The sequence below is a fragment of the Haemaphysalis longicornis genome, unplaced genomic scaffold (assembly GCF_048455015.1).
Source record: "Haemaphysalis longicornis isolate Haplotype H1 unplaced genomic scaffold, Haemaphysalis longicornis Haplotype H1 scaffold_2, whole genome shotgun sequence".
In the NCBI taxonomy this organism is placed as follows: Eukaryota; Metazoa; Arthropoda; class Arachnida; order Ixodida; family Ixodidae; genus Haemaphysalis; species Haemaphysalis longicornis.
In genome coordinates, this window is record NW_027526295.1 from 124,076,052 (window position 1) to 124,091,101 (window position 15,050).

At 50.3% G+C, this 15,050-nt stretch overlaps 1 protein-coding gene across 1 annotated transcript in view; it reads left to right on the plus strand.

Moving 5' to 3' along the window:
• Positions 1-513: 513 nt before the first annotated feature.
• Positions 514-15,050, plus strand: part of LOC144169180 (sialin-like) — a 34,603-nt gene continuing 20,066 nt past the window's right edge. Inside the window, exons 1-5 of the mRNA XM_077698215.1 lie at positions 514-1,035; positions 5,122-5,324; positions 6,951-7,184; positions 10,779-10,962; positions 13,346-13,479. Of these exons, the coding sequence (XP_077554341.1) occupies positions 957-1,035; positions 5,122-5,324; positions 6,951-7,184; positions 10,779-10,962; positions 13,346-13,479 (834 nt within the window). The 5' untranslated portion in view covers positions 514-956. The remainder of the gene's footprint in view (positions 1,036-5,121; positions 5,325-6,950; positions 7,185-10,778; positions 10,963-13,345; positions 13,480-15,050) is intronic.

A 15,050-nucleotide genomic window follows, 5' to 3' on the forward strand; every position in this document is an offset into this window, starting at 1 on the left:
TCGAAACACCCGGTTTGGACCAGTGGAACGCGGGAAATTTAAAATGATTTAAGCAAACCTTTGGCGTCTTTACCTTGGGAGGAGTGCGACGCAAGAGGAACAACATGAGAGGTGAGCGGAAAAGCGAAGGGAGGCATTTACTTCGCAAAAGCCGCTAAAGACTATTGTCTTTTGACGGCATTTGCAACGAAAGGAGCAGATACGCCGCCAATTTTCTCTCTCTCTCTCTCTCTCTCTCTCTCGCCCGGCAATCTCGGGGATAGCTCGTGTACGGTATCACTCCGCCTAAGCGACAGACCCGGATGTCAACGGGCGCGCGCTTTTAGAAAGGAGATTGCTATGATAGTGTGATATCGTCTGCCATTTCTCACGAAGTTTGTTTGTCGTCGCGGCGGTAGTTGATAAGCATATTAAGTAAAAAAAAAATCACGGAAACGGCTCCTGCCCTGCCATGTTCAAAATATTCCCAGTAACGCACTACTTACGCTGCGCGGAGTAACATTCGGTTGCGGTGATGACGCACAGCGGCAACTTTTGTTGCCGTTTTAAAAGTTGTACCGGAGTATGTAAAGCGTCCGCAGTGGAAAGGAGAGGGGGTTATATTAATCGGCGACTGGCATGCGCCCAGCAAGAGATACCGACTATCGCTATTCTGCGGCTGTCTGTCGCCGTTCAATACCGCGAAATCCTACAGGCGCGTAGTCGTGTGTGCGTGTGTCCGTTGTGTTGCTTTTGTGCCTGCACGTGTGTTTTTGTACTCCCCGCCGAACCGTCTCTTCTCTGGCTTAACTTACATTGAGGTACGACAGCGCACGAATGGCTTCTGAGTGAACCGCCTCCCTGTGACTTGCACTACTGGCGTCGGCTCTCGGCCTTCACGCGGATCCGCACCCGAACAAGCGCTCGTCCTCTCGTGTTGTATAATTTACCCGGACGGAGGAAGATCGCCCTCGACGATGTCGCTGCTTTCCAAAGATGGAGAGACAGCGAGCGAATCCCTGCTCGTTGTCTCTAAGGAACGCCGCACTCTTAGAGGTAAATTCGTCTGTTGCACAGTCGAAGCCTTTATGACAGTAAACACGGAAGCGCGTGCCGCTCAATACGTGCGGAGTGCTCTGGTGAGAGGCTGGCGTGCTCTCGCAGTTAGTGCGGTTGGCGAGCGCCCAGCCTGAAGGCGCTTTATGGCTTTATCGCGCGGCTGCCTGCTGCATCAGCTACCATTTTTTATAGGATAACATTTTTTATCATCCAACCGGGCAGCAAAAAGCAAACGCATTAATGCTTTCACTTTGTTTCGCGCTTGATTAACAAAAATTCCCCGCATTTCCCCGAGGGAAGAATGTGAAAGTGGATCGAATGCACGAGTTGAATTTGCGCGGTTCGGTAATGTTCGCGAAAGAGAGATCACACACACACACACACACACACACACACAACTACAAAGAAAAATATGCATTTATTCACAGACACCTATTTGTGTTGTCGTTGTACTTGATTGCTAGAGTGGATCTCAGCTTTGAAATTTCGTGTCAGTACTCCTTTAAGCAGGTGCATTAGCCCTTCTCACGCCCGATTCTTGGCCAATCCCCCACGTGGGTATGTGCCATGTCAGCGGCCAGGCTGCGCGCGGACATCGCCGGTGGACGCAGGTTCAGGGTTGCTTAAGAAGTGCATTGCACTTAAAAGCCCTTATCGGAACGTGTATGCGTTGAAATCGTTTCCAAATATCTACGGCAGCAGACGACAGCGCAAGCGGCCGTTGTCAGGGGGTGGATCCGCCAAATTTATGAACTACGACAGTTCGCCATCGCATCGCTAGATCGCTGTGCAGGTACTGAACGACACGCATTCCCGTGTTAACAGTCATAAAGCTTTCGACTGTACGTGCCGGTCGGGCATGCCTGGTGTGCTAAACACGTTGGGCGGACGGGACGGGAAACGTTCCGCCATCAGCTGACGCGCGATGTTTAAAACTGTTACCGGCTGCCGTAAAAATTGTGCGATTGAATAGCACTTGGTACTGTTTAGAAAATGTGGGATTGATTTTAGGTGTGAATAATGCGTTTCGATAGCAAAGTCTTTTAGCACTCTCAAGTTTATGAGCATGGAATTTTCTTGCAGCGTCCATTTCAAAAAGCTGCGGTATTAACCCTTTGCAGTCCAGAACTTTATTCAGAAGACACTTTTTTTGGTACCGTTGATCCTGGGAACCTGAGCTAACAAAAATAAACAGAACTAGAACTGTACCAGGCGATTTCACTGGGCGTGTCATCCGAGAAATGGCAACTCAATGCCTAATAGATTACGCGGCGAGTGAATGGCTTACGCGCATTCCTCCCTGCATATATCGAAGGCTGGCACTATCCCTGTGCTTGTACACCATCTTTATCAATTCGGGCATACAAAGGGGATGCACAAGCGCAAGGGCAAGATGCAGAGGAAGCTGTCTACAAGTAGGGGTGACTATGCGTAAGCCATATGTCTCTGGCCGGGCGTCGACTTCGCCATGATTGGGCACCCGCCGCGGTGGCTCAGTGGCTAAGGCGTTGCGCTGCGGAGCACGAGGTCGCGGGTCGGTTTCCGGCCGCGGCGGCCGCTTTTCTGACGGAGGCGAAAAGCAAAAACGCCTGTGTGTACAAGATTTCAGCGCACGTTAAAGATACCAAGGTGGTCTAAATTAATTTGGAGCCCTCCACTACGGCGCGCCTCATTGCCTGAGTTGCGCCGCCGCGTTAAACCCTGCAATCAATAATTGGGCGACACATAGTCACGTTGCCTTGTATAGTTCTAGTTTCACTCTCGCGTTAGCGATATAAAGCTCAAACCGCGGATTTCTTTCTTTCGTGCGAGTTCCAAAAGGGCGAATCTCAATAATCCGCATTAATGTGCTCGAAGACATGTCCGCTCAAGGGTATTGGCCCTTAATGTGGCAGATTTATGAATACAATGACCCTAATTTCCCCCGATGCCCTCCGCAATAGCTGCGGTATTTTTTATTTGCTCTGGTCAACAGGATAATGCTGCACATTATCCTATTGTTTGTTCCACAGAATAGGCACTGCCGAATAAAAAAGGCGTGAATTGACAAAACGACGTGCATACGGAAGAATGGTAGGCGCAGCCTTGCATGCTTTACTCAGCAAGGCGATCATGCTTTCTGCATGATGGTCTCGCTGCAAAGGAGGCCCAGGTCGATGAACACTGCTTTAACGGAGTCTGCCAAAAACGAACACTCATTTCTCACTCTTCCGTTGTCTCCTCACTACGCCATAGGGATCCTAAACCTGTTAATAACGCCGCGGCGTGAATTAATAACTGGATCTGAAGGAGGCGAGTGCTCAAGGAGAAAACACCTCCGAAGGAAACGGTCGAACTAGGGTTGTTACCAGCCCATTCTGCGGTGAAGGGTAACGAGTTTGCCCACCTGCAGGCCCGAGCACTGACTTACCGGGCCACGTCCGCAGTAGAGGCAAAAAGACAACCATTGCTTACCTACAGTGAAATAACCACTAATTACACGCACGACAGGAGGATGCTCCCAGCACCCCCCGCAGCACTCATGAAGGAACAGCAAACTATATACCGGCAAATCCAGACAAAGTCCTTTTTGCACCCCCGTCTACTCGACCGCATGTTCCCAACCCAATTTGAAGAAGCTTTCCCAATCTGTAAAAAAATCAGCACATGATAGGAGAGTGTAGGTTTAGCCCAAAGCATCCGCCCCCCTTACGTGAGCCTCGCTCCACAGCCCCACCCTACCCTTTAGCGGGAGATGGAGGGTCTTGCTGACCAGCCCCACCATGGAGTATCGCTACGGCTGGTCACCAGGGGCCAGGTGGCGAGAGCAGCATATGGATTCCCGTGAACAGGGAACCACCTCCGTCCAGTGTGGAGTTCTCAACGAACGCCTCTTAAATAAAGTTTCTTCTTTCTCTCGCTACCTTAGGTCACAGCACTGTTGCTACGAATGCGGACTTGGACTCATCTAAATGTAGCATTTAGTTTTGCTTTTCGTGCTCCATTCTTTTCTGGTGCTTTAAATCGTCGACTACTAAGTTTTGACAAAAATACCAAGCCTCTTTTGCTTTGCGTACTCCCTTAGTACCGTTCCTTGTGGATGGGAACGAAGGCATCTTGGTTCGGGACAAATCGTACGCTGAAAACACTACCACGTGCGTTCGTACAAAGACCGAAATTATTCTTAAAATACATGCATAGAGGGCATTCCTGTAACACATATTCGCCTTTAGTTATGTATATGAAAGGCGTGAGGGGAGAGCGGCTGAATCAGGCACATGGTATGGTGTTAAGGGTATGTGTCGTAACACGATTTATATTTCAGCGCTGGGAAGGCAGTTAAAGGTGTATTTTGGAACCATAAAGAATTTAAACTGAGCCAAGTCCAGTTCAACACATGTAAACTTAATATCACGAGCAAAAAGTTCTGTTGAGCTCGTTTTTGCAAAGACTTTGCAAAGAATATTTCACGGAAATTAGGCTACTGGATAGTTGGATTCAGACGGTAGCCCGCTTTGAAGCGCACGCACAGACGGCCCAGCCGGGGCGCCTTTCGTGGCAAGACTGAGCGACCAGGCACCGGCGAAGCAGCCGTAAAACCTTCGCCTAGTCACGTGGTGTCGCAGTTGCAGGCTTCGAGCAAGCGCATCTGTAACGCCTTTCCGCAGCAGAACATGTGGCGCGACGTCACACCTGCCACACTTGCGCTCCGGTGGCTCAAGGTCATTGCGACGCGATGAATGGCCTTGGGAGATGTGATTTACATAGTAACTATAATTGACTGGCCAAGTTGGTATTCCGTTATGTACGCTTCAGCGTAAAAATAGACAGTGACTAGAAAAGACACAAGAGTGCCTTGGGAGACCTGGAGTAGTAGAGCTTACACTCTATAAAATGTAGCGGAAATACATAGCCGATTATAGTTTCTTTGTTGTGCGACGAACTTGCAGGGATCTACGACCGCGTGAAGACTTGCTGGCTCAAGGTCATTGCGACGCGATGAATAACCTTGGGAGACCTGCAGTAGTTGAGCTTCCGCTCGATTAATACCTAGCGGAAATACCTAGCCGATTGGAGTTTCTTTGTTATGCGACGAACTCGCAGGGATCTACGACGGTGTGAAGACCCGCCACGTGCTGGCCCTCATGGGGTTTCTAGGCTTTGTCGACATGGCCACTCTGCGCGTGAACCTGAGCCTAGCCCTGGTCGCCATGGTGAACCACACGGCCATCCTCACCAACAACACGCCCGCCTCGGGGGAGGAGTGCAAGGCGCAATCCGGCAACGGCACGGCGGAGAAGATGCGCGTAAGAAAAGTGGCTGCAGTACAACAGCTATAACATGTTACACCAACTTCCGTGCAGTGTTGTTGGGTTTACAAGCCCTGATGCGGCATTCGCAATGCTCACAAAAAGCACGTGGTCTGCTGCTGCTCAGAGGAGCAGACGATCGGGGAGCGAGATTACGTTGTACGTGCACAACCGCTTCATTCATTGGCTGCTGCAGGTGTTTCCTCCCCACTATTGGCTAGCTGCAGCAATACCGCCATCAGCCCTGCACAGTGTTCGTGAAACGCAGCTTAAAACGCACACCCTGTTTCATGACAACGAAGGCGTTGTGAGCTAAAATCGCAGCAGTAGGAAAAATGTTTGTCCTTCTTAAGCATCAGCGGTCCCATTTTACACGTAAAGACACACGACATGACCACATTTCTTAACTTCGCCATTTATTTTTTATGAAAAACAACAGACCTAAACAAATGTAGGAATTTTCGATGTCAGGGGCGTAGCCAGGAGGGGTGTTTCAATGTCAGAACGCACCCCGAAAATTTTAGGGCGCATACACCCCTCCTTTCGGCCTTTTTTCCCCACCATATGCATGCTTTTTACACTCTTCATGAATAAATGTAAATGTAAAAACAAAAGTAAGATAAGCAAATGAAAATAGTACATTGTTTGGTCACTGGCTCTCTTCTTTAAATTCTTTTTCCGGGTGGAGTATAACAGCATCCGAAAAAAAATTCTGGCTATGCCATTGTTAGATCTGTTATGGCTGTAGTAATTTAGCGGGTAACATCACGGTGTTTTATTTTATGGTACCACTAAAACCAAGCGCTAACTTTTCGGTTATACGATGCTTCATGCGCTGCGTACAAACCTCGCACTAATTGAAGCGTGCAAAGTGTACTGTAGCAATCTTAATGGTACTTCTGAACTATCGCCGTGCATTTAAACTCCCACTGGCTTCGTCTTCGCATTCCTACAAATTTGCGTGGTAGAGAAACTTTTTTTCTTACATGTAATAGACCCCAGTGATCTTGCACAGCGAAGCTGTATATTCCTAGGTTTCCGCATATCGTGTGCGTGGAAAAATCGTCGTGTAGAACGGCAATTTTGTGTCCAACGCAAAAGACACCCAAAAGCTCGTTTTTTGTGTGTGTGTGTTTGCATCTTCAAGGGCTCCTGGAGTGATGTTTTCGCCGGTGTTTTTCCTGTCCAGCTTAAAGGGCCACCCCAGCAGCATTCCGACCGGTTTCTTTCCCGTCTAAGAACGCTCACATCACCTGTTCCCCCTTTATGCTTGAACTTGCAGCCGGGCTTCAAGCACTCACCGATGAAATGCCCGTACTGATGGTGGGAGATTTTAATGTGCAGGTCTCACGGCCCGATGCAACCTGGCTGGTGTCCTCCGTGGTTAAGCGGTTTGGGTGGGTGTGTTACACAGACAGTGCAATGGCTACCACGCCGCAGAAAAACAGACGACAACATGTTGTGCGCTAGAATAAAACTCTAGTCACTGGCTAGGAAGTGGTAAATGCGCATGTTTTTTTTTTCCCGAGCACTCCTTGCACTGCGCCCTGCTTCGTGAGTCATTCTCCTTCGTAGTGTGCACGGAAGGTCACGGATTTTTTTTTCTTGTCTTTTTGGTTCCAGGATGGCCCCTTTGTCTGGAACGAGTATGAGCAGGGCATCATCCTGGGCGCCTTCTTCTACGGGTTCGTCGTCACGCAGATTCCCGGCGGTCGGCTGGCGGAGCGTTTCGGAGCCAAGTGGCTGTTCGGTGTTGCCGTCCTTAGTACCTCTCTGCTCACCCTTCTAATCCCAGCTGCGGCCTCTTGGAGCGTCAACGCCTTCGTTGCCCTCCGAGTGGTAATGGGGCTCGGGCAGGTGGGTCTCAGCTGCTTTTCAAGGCCTTCGCCTGGGTAAAGATGCCACGCTAATACCGTGCACACATCGGTTAAACCTGGAGGTCACAGCGTGCAGAACCAAACCAGTAGTGAAAAATATCCCGGACCATCTCCGCTAACGTGAAACTCGAGGAGTGGCGAAGCATGCAGTGTATAAGCGTAGTCTTGGCGCTTTGGCGCTTTTGCACGTGGAGATAAAACCGTTGGGAGGGGAGGGGGGTAGCAACGCTTTGTTGTAAGTTTTGTGTCTTTGAAGCACGAAGCGTTCTAGTGCGAGGCGTTGTAAAACGAGTGTCCAGGTGTTCTAGTACCGTGACTGCATGATACTACGATGACATGAGTCGACGACGGCATGAGACGCCGACAGTCAGAGTCCCTAAACTCAGAACTGGGCGACACAGCTCGTACCCTGATGTACCACTTACAAGAAACAGAAAGACACAAAAAATGGGCAGCTAGGTCAGTTGAAGATGGACATTGAGGATGGACAAAATTTATATTGCCGATAAAGTCAAGGATTACATGCTTACACATACGTAAACGCCAACGATATCTCTTGTAAGATGATTGCCATGTTTCGATATTTTGGCAGTCTGTGGAAAGTCGAGCTGTGTCACAAAAATGTTGCACACGAGCGACTTGATTTTGTGCGTTGTGACCTGTATGTTTTGCCTTGTTAAAAGTAGAACTTGCCAGTGTCGCCCATTAGTTTGTCGTCACACGACAAAAATAATGCGCTTTACGTGTTGTGAAGGAACGGCATATGCTCACGTCATGTCACCTTAAAGGAAACGTGAGGAAAAAAAGTTTGTTTTTATTCAAATGATTTCGTTTTTTATATTACCCTCAGTGCTTGTCCGGCATCAAATGATGCTTTATTCACTGAGGAGTTAAACGATTTAGCCGGAAATGTCGATTCTCCCGCTGCATAGCTTTCTCGTGACGTCAGAAAGGACGTATTACGGGCAGGTACCTAAAATAAAAGTTCATATGCTTAATGAGGCTGCCGCTGTTTGCAAAACTCGCCTTTTGTTACCCTGGTTACCGTTCGCCTTTCAAATGGCGCAGCGATGCCGCTTAAGAACCGCAGATCATACTCGTTTTGCTTCTAATCGCACCTGGGCCTGCCGTATTTTTGTTACGGTCAATAGTAATCGTTTCATGAAGCATTGGGTATGACTCGACAGGCAGGATCATGTAAGTGGCAGCGTCACTTATACCAGCTGACCTGTGTCGTGTCAGACAAGCCCAACGTGCGCAGCAGCAGTGTCATAGGCTGTGTCGGCCGGAATTGCGCCCAACGCAATGCTTCGATGTTGACGCGTTCGTTCGTAACTACCATTATCTACGCCACCATTCTTCCTGCTATTGCAATAATATGCGCTAAATTCAAGCGCAAATAGCTTATTCTGCAAGCTTATAACCGTGCTTATTCTGCGTCAGATTTCGTTTGCCTCTGCCAATCGCAACAGGCGGCCCATAATGCGTCACAAGTTCAGTGCGGGAATGTAGCTGGTGAGCGGCATGCCTATTTTGTTTTTCCTCATTGCATGACTCATTTGAGCAAAGTTTACGTTAAAAGTAGTGTCAGTGTTCTTCTAACGAAAGAATCTCCCGAATTAACCAAACTTGTATTTTGTCTTGGCGCCTCTTTCACCATGTGGAATATGAAGCCATAAAGACCACGAATCAAAGTTTTTATGGCTTGGACAAAGGGCCGCACACCGCTTGTTCAAAATCACGTTTAAAAAGTAATGACGAGGCGGCATGAACCAATAGCCGGTATTCAATGGCGTGGAATGCATGCAGGCAACCTAGTGTGCGCCGCCATATCTGTGGCCAAGCATCTGTTGCTAGGCGACGTTGTGCACAGGGCCCGCAGATCAGACACCCCTCTTCCCCTTCATGCAACCGTGTGAGTGCGCCCACGGCCGGGCTAGCATCGAAGCACTCTAGGCTAGAGCAGCGGCGTGCGCGCGTTGATCGCGGAACTTTACGTCGAGACATTGTTCTCGCCGCCGCTGCGAAGGCCGTATCAACACATCGCGCGCCGCCGCTCTAGCCCAGCCGTGGTGCGCCGTCACTCGTTACGTCAGGCTCTGCGGGGTGGCGGTACTTGTCCATGCTAAGCACGACTGCGAAACACATGACTGTGTTTCACGTTAGAAACTGTACCTCACCAAACGCACAGTATTCCCTCGAGTTCAATGTGAGCCCGATTAATAACATCTCTGTTGAGGCCACCGTCTGGAATCGGATTGGAACGGAGCAGATGACGCACGCCGGTGTTTTCTTCGGCGTGCGGGCGCAGTGGCCCAAGCTGCGCCGTGTCCGTGGCGCATCGGCCATGTCTGTGGCCGTTTCCAGTGTTGCCAAGCGAAGAAATTGACCGCTACACTTTCCCACGAATACCGCCTATAGCCTGCCCCATTAAAATAAGAGTCCCGCTTGACGGAAATCACGACAAAAGAGAAAAAAGAGGTACACCTAAGATGTCATGGCGCACAGAGCCAGGGACCAGGGTATCTCAGGTACAATGTATGACCCTGGTTCGTATTTTTGTTTGAAGACACTCCTTCAGAACTTGCGTGTATTCTGCCTTCAGTCTTCCGGCCAACTTTACAAGGAGCACGTGCAGTCGAAGTGGTCCGGTGACAAACGACAACACTGACAACTTTTTTTGCGTTGAAATGAACCCACAGAGCTTGCTCTTGGTTTACATGCAGCCCCATAGTGTCTTCCTGTGTGAAGTTGGCGGTACTACATTATGTGGGTGTGCTTACAGCGAGGCAGGGTGTGCAGGTTTGATACACCAGTTCCTTTTTGTACAAAGGGCATATGGGACCAAATCTGCGTTGTCTCCCTCTGAGAGATGTAAGTAAAAATGCGTAGAATTTCTCTTGTGGGAACGGCCACATAGTGTGTAAGCATTCTTTCCAGGGATTATCTCTGCACGTACACGTATACGCATCTTTTCCTTGGTGGCCTTATGGCACAGGCACTAAGTCCTCATAAATAAAGGGACTTTTATTTAAAAAAAAAAAATACCACATGGCCAACTTATTCCCCTAGAGCGCATCGTGTCAGTCTTTACGGACTGACGGAAAAATTTATGGGGGGGGGGGGGGAGTAGGCAAAGGCATACTATCCAATAAAATCAGGCAGGAACCATCTTGACGGCTCGAAATGCGGTGCAGTTAGCATTATTTCAGTTTGGGGGCAGATTTATGCTGAAGAACTGTTTCCTTTCTCTTCATCCCACCCATTTCTCCCAATCGCCTGCCTCCAGTCCCTCCCATCCCACCCCACCTTCTTCCCCTCTCCTTGGTTTGAATGCAAAATTGACGCCCTGCCGGTGAAAACGGTTAGGCAAAAACAACATGGTTTCGCAGGTACCTACAGACCAAAATGGCTAGAATAATGATAAAACAAAACAGTTGAGCACAGCAGGCATATCCCAAGTCTGTTAACAATAAAATGAAGGCTTGGAGAAGCATCTTTTCAGTGAGTGAGCTTGCCAAAAGTGTGGTTTAGTAGCTGTGATGGTTCTCCTTCTCTTCCGGCTCCTGTCCAGGGGGTGACCTTCCCGGCCATGCACTGCATGATAGCCCGGTGGATGCCGAAGGACGAGCGCAGCCTGCTGTCGACCATCATCTACTCTGGCATGCACATCGGCACCGTGGTGGCCATGCCCATCTCGGGGCTGCTCTGCGATTCCACTTTCCTCGGAGGGTGGCCCGCCACCTTCTACTTCTTCGGTGCGTGGGCATCTCTCTCTCTCTTTCTTTAAAATGTGAGTGGAACTGGCAAATATGACGTGCTTTGTTTTGTTGTGGTGAGTTTTCAGTGAGAACTGCGTGACCCTTTTGTCAGAAAAACCGGAAGTATTTGCTGTGGGTAGCTGAAATGGGCTGGTCGTTTTTTAAAAGAAAGCGCAGGTACGTTACAAAAGCGTGGTGGAATATTAACGCGGGCTTTTGCATCCACCCCTTTGTTAAGCAAAAAAGACCGTCTCTCTGTCGAAGAACAAACTTAATTGAGCATTCTAGTGCCCTTAGGGCACTTGATGGGGTGGCGCCCTCTTCTAGGGCCCTGTATGTCTCCAGGTGCTCCTGTCTCCTGGTGACCAGCGCAATCTGTTCTTCCAGAAAGGGGATGGACAACAATATCTCCAATCGCTCTGGGCTGATGTGAGAAGAGGAGGGAAGGGGGGTTAGGAAGATCCCGGGAATCGAACCCGGGACCTTGATGCCGTGATACCGGCAACCTAACCACTGGGCCGCCCCAAAAGCCCGACGTCTGCGAGTGAGAAGAGGTGGGGAACAATAACACGTGCAGTCAGTTGGAAAGAAAGATGAACGCTTCTGGCGGTCGGTTTGAACCTGGGTCTATTGCGTTATGAAACTGGCATCTATCCGATTCAGCTATCATTGCATTCCGGGCCAACAGCATTTCCTTCGGATTCGTAGCACGGGCGTTGGCTTTGGACTTGGCCGCAAGTTCCAGCGTGTGCTACCGCGGTTCACTTTGGGAGAGATGCGAAAGCCTGTGGATGAAGTGATCCGGGCCTGCCAGTCAGAGAGAACTTTCAGCGGCAAGTTCAGAAATATGTATGTGAGGTGATGGCGTATGGAGCGGAAACTTCGCGCCTTACTAAGCAGCTTAGAAGTAAACGTAGGTCGGCTCAATGGGCCATGGAATGAATAATGATCGGAGTAACACTTATAGACAGGAGACGAGCTTCCCGGATCAGAGGACAAACTAGAGTAGAATATATAATAGTTCTGATAAAGAAAAAGAATTGGACTTGGGCTGGCCACGTAATTACGCAAAATGGCAATCGGTCGACCACCAGGGTGACAGAGGGGACACACAGAGACGGATGTAGAAAAAAAAGAGGAAGGCCGATTACTCGATCGAGGGGCGCAATAAGGAAGTTCGGAGGCAAAGACTGGAGCGGCGTGGGACAGGAGCTGTAAAACCAACCCTGAGCGGACAAACTTTTTTCATGATCTCCAGAAGTTGGGAGTGCCCCATGCTACATCGGAGGACATTATTTTTCCTAGGGGCCTCTGGATTGTGCGAAGAGAGGTGTCGCATCTCCTACTCGGATTCTTGCAGTCCACAGGACTAAGTGAGGTGTGGTGACATTGTGTGTGTGTTATTTTAGGACTAAGTGAGGTGTGATGACTTTGAGAGTCTCTGATATTGTATTGGGGACGATTAGGCGGAGCAATTGCCGGCAGCTATGCAAGGCTAAGTCCGCTTCATTCAGCAATACTTACTACTACTACTTCTACTGTCCGAGGTCGATGGAAGAGGCCTTCGTCCTGTGGTGGACCTGGTCAGCCGGTGCTGCTGATGATGATGCAACAGTCGAGTCTCCGACGAAGGGCGAGGGAACGCCAGCTCTGCTGTTTTTCCAGCCTTGCACTGCCAGTGCAAGCTGTGTCAATTTCTTATATACTTATTTATTGGGCGCTTAGACGGGTGGGGTACAAAATCTGACATTGCTCGACTTTTGGTAGCGATGGAGGCAGAAGGACAGGCGCCACCCGCGTCGAAGCACGGCCGATGTCAGTAACGGAGAATTCGTCGCCCAGGAGGCCGGGTTTCGGTGGGTCGCCTTGTAATTTGAAGAGGTCATTACGCTCACGGTCAGCCGCGCACCCGCATGATTAGCTTTACCGCGGACAGGCCACGTCCGCACCTGCGCCGCTGTGGTTTCTGAGTCTAGATTGCGCCAATGTGCATTCTTTGTGTCCCTAATGGTGCACTTCAGGGAATCAGCCAGTGGGGTTGTACTGGAAGTAGCGTAGGAAACGCGAGTGGCAACATAAAACTCTTTAGCATACTAATAATAAGGTATACGGCGTAAAGAAGGCAAGTTATCGGTAAGATGTAGGCAAATTTTTTCTCCTTTGGCACTCTTTGCCCTCAGTCAGCCTTGCGCCATTAAAATACACGCATCAAATTTCTTCTTCAAAATGTGACGCGCTGGTTGTTGATGATTGAATTATATGAGAGAAAGCAGCGGACTTTGCGAGTTGCAAAAATCAATATACCGTCCTGCCGTCAACGAGCTTGTTGTTTGCTCACTTTGTGTGCATTGACCTCCTTTTCTCTTGCGTGCCTTTGCAGGCCTTATTGGTGTGGTGTGGTTCGTGTTCTGGGTGTTTCTGGTGTACAACACCCCGCAGGAACACCCCCGTATTAGTGAAGACGAGCGCGTCTACATCGAAGCGAGCCAGGGGCAGCAGCAACCACGATCCGAGGTGAGCATATTACATTTTACTAGTGAGTCAGAAAACTGGAAAACATTTTCAGCAAGTTAAGTTGTGCAGAGCAGGTGCAGAACGGCCTTACTCCACAAACTAAGGCCGCAATCCTTCCATGAGGGTTGTGTAATCTTTATTGTGAAGCCAGGCGAAGATGTTACGCAGCCCCAGGCGTATCGACCGGTCACACTCGTCAACACTGAGTACAAGATAGATAGTGGCGTCCATTCTGGCCAGACGCGCCAGTGCCGTTTTACCCGATATTATCAGCCAAGCGCAAACGTGCAGCGTGCCCGGTCGCACGATTTTCTCGTCCGGGGCATTGACGCGCGATTTGCCCAGCTATGCGACGAAAATTGGCACCTCAGGATGCTTCATCTCCCTAGATCAAGTGAAAGCCTTCGACAGAGTGGAACATCGATACCTGGCAGGCGTTTTGCGTCAATACAGCTTTCTGCCAGACTGTGTAACAGTTGTGGGGATCCTTGTGCCCCCATGCCTTGTCCGCACACGTGTTGGGGCGAGCTGGTAGCCGGCGCGTCACGTAGGTCGTGCTCTTTTCATGACCCCGCGCGACGCGCCGAACCGGCTCGCCGCAAACGTGTGCGGGGGCGAGGGGGAGGGACGACCGGTTCGTCCAATACTAGAGGGTGTTGGTTCGTCGCCTTCTCCCTCGCCGCCCTCTTCTCGATCGCCGGAGGAGACCTCGTCTCCTCCACCCGAGCTGACGAGCGGCCCGCGAGAGCGTGCCGCAGGGACTCTGCCAAGAGATTCTGCCCTGATCGGTCGCCACGGGATGCCTCCCCTGCTCCCGCGGCCGTGATGACGGATATCGAGGTCTGAGCCCAGCGGCTTGAGCGAGCGACAGGAGCCACTGTCTCCCCGCGAGCGATAGTCGTGTTGTCTGGTATATGCCCTGTATCTGCCAGGCAATAAAGCCTCATTTTGGATTGCCGGAGCCTGCCTACCGCCTGTGAGTACCCGAACCGCTTGCGTGAGTCTTCGGATTCCGCAGGGCTAGTGTACGGCGCGTAGTGTTCTCTAGCGTAGCTAGCCGGGGTCCTCTGCTATCCCGTACGTTAGCCCACACAGTGCTTGAGCCGCTGTACTCGAACGGGAGCGTTAGACCCCTTGTCAACGGGCTGTTAAGTAGTCCGTTCTCTGTCACCCGTGGGATAAGGCAGGGCTGCCCCTTGTCGCCTATGCTCTTTGCCATTTGTCTCGACCTGCTGCTTCGCCGTACTGATGCAAACACCACCATCTGCGGCTTTCCGTTGCCAGGCGTAGGCCAAGTCAAGGTGTCTGCGTATGCAGATGATGTGTTCCTGTTTATTCGGGACGTGGACAGCTATCAAGCGTTTATACGGCTGTTCCATGAGCACGGGGAGCAGCCTGAAGCTCGTCTGAACAGGGGCAAAAGTATGGCGGAGCACTTCGGCACATTTGCGTCTGGCTTAGCGGGTGACGTAGAATGGGTTATGGGTGTTCGAGTACTTGGTGTGGTTTTCCATTCCTCGAGTGAAGTGGCGCGTAGCACATGGAAGCGCCTCCTCGAGACAGCGGAGCAG